At 35.0% G+C, this 8,394-nt stretch overlaps 1 protein-coding gene across 1 annotated transcript; it reads left to right on the forward strand.

Annotated features, from left to right (window-relative positions):
- Window positions 1-3,758: 3,758 nt before the first annotated feature.
- On the forward strand, window positions 3,759-5,324 carry LOC137642944 (uncharacterized). Its single transcript, XM_068375807.1, has one exon. The coding sequence runs from the start codon at window positions 3,759-3,761 to the stop codon at window positions 5,322-5,324; it is 1,566 nt and encodes a 521-aa protein (XP_068231908.1).
- The last annotated feature ends 3,070 nt before the right edge of the window (window positions 5,325-8,394 follow it).

Here is an 8,394-nt window from a genome sequence, read left to right on the forward strand (position 1 = left end):
ATGACGTTGGCGCCAAGTCAGATTGAAGTGCCCGCCAAAATATATGTTTTCTTACACTTACAAATATATGAATTATGGGTTAACAAAAACATGTTATGAAACGATACATATATCAAATTATAGCTCTGGTAGAGCGGAATATATATACATAGGACACCACAGTGTAGCGAAGAGAGAATTTAAATAAAAAAGTAGTTTGTCGATTTTCTGGACGACGAAGGGATCGGTGTCCTTACAATATCCTATTGAGTGTGGATGTCTATCCAAGTTTTTAGATGTAAATTTTTATAGGTTACGTAAACTACAGTAGTATATATATATGTGTGTTATATATATATATATATATATATATATATATATATATATATATATATATATATATATATATATATATATATATATATATATATATATATATATATATATATATATATAATATAATAATATTTATTTTTTATAATATTTTTTTTTATACTAATGAGAATACTAATGACAACGTAACAACAACACACACACACACACACACACACACACACACACATATATATATATATATATATATATATATATATATATATATATATATATATATATATATATAATATATATACATATATATATATATATATATATATATATATATATATATATATATATATATATATATATATATATATATATATATATGTGTGTGTGTGTGTGTGTGTGTGTGTGTGTGTTGTGTGTGTGTGTGTGTGTGTGTGGTTGTTCTTACGTCCTCTCATTAGTATTCCTAAAACCGAAGGAAAAGAGTTATAAAAACATAAAATTATGAGATTTTGGAAGTAATATCGTTATCGAGTAATCTGTTCCTGAATAAGATGCGTTTGTATGAAAGTCTATTAAAATCTAATACAACTATCTGGAAAAAAAAATATCTCTCGCACTTAACGTTTCGTTGATATATTGCTTACCTCACGACACCAGCCCACGACCCCACAACTTCCTCTTCCACAGTCCAGAAATACTGTTGGCCTGATTGGCGGGAAGTCACGTAGAGTAAGTCTGTCATCAAAGGAAAATTTCTCCTGGGCAACTGTTGTGAGGCTAAATGGTTACCTTTGATTTTTGGTGCAGAACGAGTGTTTGCGAGCTATGGTTCTATGAAAGTTCCATAGATCAGACTATAACCACTTGAAGGTTCATGTTTTAACTGTTTAAACATTTATTTACAGCGAAGTGAGTGAATAGCTTTGAAAAGGGTTTGTACATAAGGCTTAATAGATCTAGGCCTGTCCTCGGATAAGTAACACAAGAACAGTTTCGATAGTGATGGTAGGAAATGGTTGTTTGCGGAATAAAAAAAAAAAAATAAAGGTCAGTTTGAATATTAATAAAGTAACTTAATGCTACAGACACTATTGTTTTTAACTTGATCAGGTTTTTAAATAAAAACAAGAAAAAAAGTTTTGGATAGACTACATTTTACAAATCGAAATTCTTTTATAATTATTTTTTTCCCTGCTGCAAAAAAAAATTCACTATAAGACAAAAATCTTTTTATATATGAAAATTTATAGGTCATCTCATTTCTTTTCCCTTCATTCGTTTTACATTCGCTTAGATCCTTACAAATCTAACTTTATCATGAACAACGGAAAAAAGATTAACGACATATAGGTTTAAATATGTTTAAAGGTATTCATGAGTGGCAGAGGCAAGGGGCAGGACCTCTCTCCACCCTAGCTAGAACCAGGAAAGGTCAGACAAAGACTGCTAATTACTTAGCTCACAAGGACAGTGATTTTGCATACACGACATGAAACTATCGTGGTTGGGGGGGGTCACAAAAATTTTTTCATTCGAGAGAAGAGATTCTTCAAATGATACGAGATATAATGCCATAGGAAAAGAAGACACATGCGCTCACCCAGAATATAAACATGATAACAGAATGGCGTCCCAGTCATTCAGAATGATAAAAAGCGCCAAGCATCTCGCTGGGTCTGCATACTAAAATCCTTATTCCTTGTGGAAGAGTCAGCGTGCTACATCCATCGTGTGTTGGAACACATCATATTTGTATCCCTCTTTTACATCCTTGGGAAAGCTTTGCAGAATCAGTATTTCTTTTGTTTGTGTAATAAATTTTCTCCTCTAACTGAGACTCGAGCAGAAGGACTGAAAAGCTGGGGAGGACAACTTGATTTTTTTTCTTTTATTTTTCTATTTCACACATTAGGATGTTAATAAGACTCAGGAATTATTGAACCATAAGCTATTAACAGATTTGGTCTAGCATTTCAGATTACAGAGTTATTTCCAATGAGTAGTAATACATAGAACTTATAGAATTTAGTAGAATTTTCTCTCTCTCTCTCTCTCTCTCTCTCTCTCTCTCTCTCTCTCTCTCTCTCTCTCTCTCATCTTTTTCTTATTTATCTCTTTTTTTCCTTTCCGTTCTTTGACATTCGCCAGATCCTCGCCAACATAACTTCATCAAGAACTGCACCAGAAGCATTAGCCTTATTAATTAATTCCACATCAGCTTTTGATGCAGAGATGATAAACTTCAAAACGTCACGAACTTTGATGTCTGAAGGAAGGTGAAGCGTGTTGTCATTTAATGGTCTCAGGAGTAAATAAAAAGGCTTCCTTTTATGATCAATGATTAAAAAAGAAGACGTCTGATGACAAAATGAAAGATGAGAGAAAGTTGGAAACTCTGACTTGTTTGATGAACTCTCCCAAGTTGCCCAAACAGACCAACGTGGCGGAATATCCGGGGGCTTGATTAGATAATATATTCATGCAGTCCCATATCCTAATGGAACGCCGTCCCACAGTTTTATACTCGTATATCCCAACAGAATGCCGTGCCACAGTATTTCTATATTCGTATTTCCTAACAGAATGCCGTCCCACAGTCATTCTATACTCGTATATATTAACATAAGGCCCTCCCACAGTCATTCTATACTCGTATATCCTAACAAAATGCCGTCCCACAATTATTATATGCATGTATATCCCAACTGAATGCCATCCCACAGCTACTCTATACTCATATATCCTAACAGAATGCGGTCCCACTGTTTTTCTATACTCATATATCCTAAAATAATGCCGTCCTACAATCATTCTATACTCGTATATCCTAACAAAATGCCATCCCAAAAATATTCTCTGCTCGTATATCCTAACAGAATGCCATCCCACAGTTACTCTATACTTATATATCATAACAGAAGGCCGTCCCACAATTATCCTATGCTCGTATATCCTAACATAATGCCGTCCCACAGTTATTCTTTGCTCGTATACCCTAATATAATGCTGTCCCACTGTTATTTTATACATGTAAATCCTAACAGAATGGTGTCCCACAATTATACTATGCTCGTATATCCTAACAGGATACTATCCCAGAGTTACTCTATACTCATATATCCTAACAGAATGCCGTCCCACAGTTACTCTATACTCGTATATCCTAACATAATGCCATCCCACAGTCATTTTATACCCGTATATAATAACATAATGCCGTCCCAGAGTTGTTCTATACTCGTATATCCTAACATAATGCCGTCCCACAATTATTCTATTCTCATGTATTTATACAGAATGCGGTCCCACAGATATTCTAAAACCGTATATCCTAACAGAATGTTGTATTCATATATCCTAACAGAATGCCATCCAAGAGTCATTCTATACTCGTAAATCTTAACAAAATGCCGTAACACAGTTATTATATACTCATATATCCTAACATAATGCCGTCCCACAATTATTCTATGCTCGTATATTCTAAAATAATGCCGTCCCTCAGTTATTCTATACTCGTATATCCTAACAGAATGCCATCCCACAGTAATTTTATACTCATATATCCTAACATTATGCAGTCCCACAGTTATTCTATGCTTTTATATCCTAACAAAATGCCGTCCTGCAGTTATTCTATGCTCGTATATCCTAACATAATGTCGTCCCACAGTTATTCTATGCTCGTATATCTTAACATAATGCCGTCCCACAGTTATTCTATGCTTGTATATCCTAACATAATGCGGTCCCACAGTTATTCTATGCTCCTATATCCTAACATAATGCCTTGCCACAGGTATTCTATGTTCGTATATCCTAACTTAATGCCGTCCCACAGATATTCTATAGTCGTATATCCTATCATAATGTTGTCCCACAGTTATTCTATCCTCGTATATTCTAATACAATGCGGTCTCACAGTTATTCTATACTCGTATATCCTAACAGAATGCCATCCCACAGTTATTCTATACTCGTATATCCGAACAGAATGCTGTCCCCGAGTCATTCTATACTCGTATATCCTAACATAATGCCGTCCCACAGTTATTCTATACTCGTATATCCTAACATATTGCCGGCCCACAATTATTCTATGCTCGTATATCCTAACAGAATGCCGTTCCACAGTCATTTTATACTTGTATATCCTAACAGAATGCCATCCAACAGCAATTTTATACTCGCATATCGTAACATAATGCTGACCCACAGTTATTCTATGCTTTTATATCCTTACATAAGGCCATCCCACAGTTATTCTATGCACGTATATCCTAGCATAATGTCGTCCCATAGTTATTTTATGCTCGTATATCCTAACATAATGCCGTCCCTCATTTATTCTATGCTCGTATATCCTAACATAATGCCGTGCCACTGGTATTCTATGCTTGTATATCCTTACTTAATGCCGTCCCACAGTTATTCTATGCTCGTATATCCTAACATAATGCTATCCCACAGTTATTCTATGCTTGTATATCCTGACATAATGCAGTCCCACAGTTATTTCATGCTCGTATATACTAACATAATGCCGTCCCACAGTTATTCTATGCTCGTATATCCTAACATAAAGCTGTCCCACAGTTATTCTATCCTCTTATATTCTAACAGAAAGTGTTCCCACAGTTATTCTATAATCGTATATCCTAACAGAACGCCATCTCACAGTTTTATATTCGTATATCCTAACATAATGCTATCCCACAGTTATTCTATGCTTTTATATCCTAACAGAATACCATCCCACAGGTATTCTATACTTGTATATCCTAACATAATGCCGTCCCACAGTTATTCTATCCTTGTATATCCGAACAGAATGCCGTCTCGCAGTTATTCTTTACTCGGGTATCCTAACAGAATGCCGTCCCACAGTTATTCTATACCCGAGTATCCTAACAGAATGCCGCCCCAGAGTTATTCTAAACTCGTATATCCAAACAGAATGTTGCCCAACAGTTATTTCATACTCGTATATCCTAACATAATGCCGTCCCTTTGAGATACCAGAGAATTATGGCGTGTTTTGACTGGCCAGACAGTACTACACTGGATCCTTCTCTTTGGTTACGGTTCACTTTCCCTTTGCCTACACATACACATACACTGAGAATACTAAACAATTCTTGTTCATCCAAGGGGTTAAGTACTTCACTGCAATTGTTCAGTGGCCACTTTTCTCTTGGTAAGGATAGAAGACAAGACACTCCAAAATCAAACCATTGTTCTCTAGACTTGGGCATTGCCATAGCCTCTGTACCATGGTCTTCCACTTTCCTGGGTTAGAGTTCTCTTGTTTGTGGGTACACTCGGGCGCACTATTGTTTCTTATTTCTTCTCCTCTTGTTTTGTTAAAGTTTATATAAATCATAAAGGAGATATTTACTTTAATTGTTGTTACTCTTCTGAAAATATTTTATTTTCCCTTGTTTCCTTTCCTTGCTAAGCTATTTCCCCGGTCGGAGCCCCTGGGCTTATAGCATCCTGCTTTTCCAACTAGGGCTGTAGCTTAGCAAGTAATAATAATAATAATAATAATAATAATAATAATAATAATAATAATAATAATAATAATAATAATAATAATAATAATGAAAATAATAATAATAGAATGCCGTCTCAGCGTGATTCTAGACTCGTAAACACAAGAGAACACCGTCCCATTCATTCGAAAAATGTGCGAACCATGTCGCTATATCTGCATTCTAAAACTGTACTCTTGGTGGAAAAGTCAGCGTGTGTTGGAACACATCACATTTATATTCCGTCTTGTACACGGAAAGCTTTGCAAAATCAGTATTTCTTTTGTTTGAGTAATATAATATATTCTCTCCCCTGACTCTTATTCGACCAGAAGCGATGTAATACTGGAGGTGACACGTTGAGTATTTCTGCTTTTCTAGACTTTGGGATGGTCAAAGTATTCATGAATTATTCTTATATAACTACTAGGGGGTCTTACTCATTTTTTATATTATTAAAGTATATTACTATTAAATGATAACATAGAATTCGATTGTTAAATCCATCAATTTTTGCTCTCTCTCTCTCTCTCTCTCTCTCTCTCTCTCTCTCTCTCTCTCTCTCTCTCTCTCTCTCTCTCTCTCTCTCTCTCTCTCTCTTACTACTGATTAAAGACATTAACATTTTGGTAAACAAACAATTACTAAATTCCAGATTCGACCAGAACCGTTAATCATTTACTCTCAAAATTCCAAGTAAAACAACAACTCATTTAAAGCAAATAATTATACACTTCAAACATTTTCATAGTCCTTCCGTTAATCCCAACACTATGCACTTTTTAATTCCTGCTAAGTATATGATCATTACCTTTCAATAGGGTGATATATGCAATATTTTTTTTCCAGCTACGACCAGATTGTGGAATAATCTTCCTAATCAGGCAATTCAATTGGTGGAACTTCAGAAGTTCACACTTGCAGAGAATACTTTTATGTTGAACAGGCTGACATGAGTCTCTCATCATAGTTTATATATGACATAAATTCCAACGTTGTTACTGATTTAAAGATATTTTATATACTTCTTTTCATATAGTTTTTCTATTTCCTTTCCTTATTGGTCTATTTTTCCTTTTGGGGCCTTTGGACTTATAGTATCCTGATTTATCAACTAGGGTTATAGTTTAACTAGTTATGATATTAATATTTTCCAAACTTTTTTTTTTTTTTTTTTCTTTTGTAAGCAAACCGCATAGAAGGAGCATTTGACAAGGAACTAGCCAACTCGTTAATAAGAGGATAATTCCCATATATTAAGCTATGTCTTCTTCTCTAGTAAACTTACAATGGAAGTCAGTTACACATTCTAAAAAAGATTAGGTTCCATTGCCCTTATGATAATCTTTTTATCTCCTCAGTGGGTTTTAACACATATATATGACTACGGTATGACACTCAAAGCAACCTCTTTAGCTAAAATGGCTCCTCTCCTCTGAAATGTCAACATCGTTCCAATTATCTGCATATAGGCAATATGGCTAAGATTAAGTATGTTGATTATATAAGATAGCAGTCTTCAAAATGAGCCAGACTTCAAGAGAGAGAGAGAGAGAGAGAGAGAGAGAGAGAGAGAGAGAGAGAGAGAGAGAGATGTTAAGTATTTGATAAAACGCGCCACGAGAGGTAAATAAACCCAAAAGCAAGAGTGAGGAGTGCCTGTTCTTGGAGGAAAGCCCAGTGGGGGAAGAGACGATGGATACCAAGTGCCAGGCTGCAGAAGGAAGAAGGAGAAGAAGGAAGAGAAGAAAAGGAGAGAAGAAAAGAAGGGCCCAATGGCGTAATACCTATTAGCCGACATGGGTGGTAGAGTGCAGGATGGCCCTAGGTACAGGTCATAGGCCAAGCTAGGAGCGATGAGATAGAAAAGAAGAAAAATGAGTGAGGAGGTAAGACCCTTGAGGGGAAAGAGTCCCTTCCTTTTTCTCTCCTCATTCGTTAAAATGCTACATCAGCTGTAAGAGAAGAGAGAATAAAAGAAAGGTGAACTCCCACAATAACAGGGAAGGAGATTCTGCTATGTCATAGGATAAGATTAAAATGGACCTAGTTTCTTTTGTTTACTTTCTATTTCATATTTCGTTCTGTAAAATGGAAACTCTAATACATTCCTATATCTGTGGAACGAAATAGTATATCTGTAACATAATCGTCCCTTTAACGACTAAAATTTTATAATTATTAAATTCTATAGCACTACGGCATAGAACTCAGATAATGTATAAATAATTTTTATACGCAGAAACATCTTCTCTTCATCGATAAACATTACCCTTGGCATCACGAAAACATTATCATTGTTAAAGAAATATCTAAATACTCTTATCAAACGTAACCACCCATCGTCTTCAAACCTTCTCCAAATAAACTAAGCCATGATACTATAAGAAAGCAATATTAATCATTGTTTTTTTTTTTTCATATAAAGAGTGGCAACAGTTTTACTCCTATCGGTCAATAGAGAAGCATTATAAAAAGACGCACATCAGTAAAAAAATCTATTTGGAACTTTTTCTCTCACTTTTCAGAGTCCAAAGTTCATGATCACCG

Source organism: Palaemon carinicauda, chromosome 6 (genome assembly GCF_036898095.1).
Source record: "Palaemon carinicauda isolate YSFRI2023 chromosome 6, ASM3689809v2, whole genome shotgun sequence".
Lineage (NCBI taxonomy): Eukaryota > Metazoa > Arthropoda > Malacostraca > Decapoda > Palaemonidae > Palaemon > Palaemon carinicauda.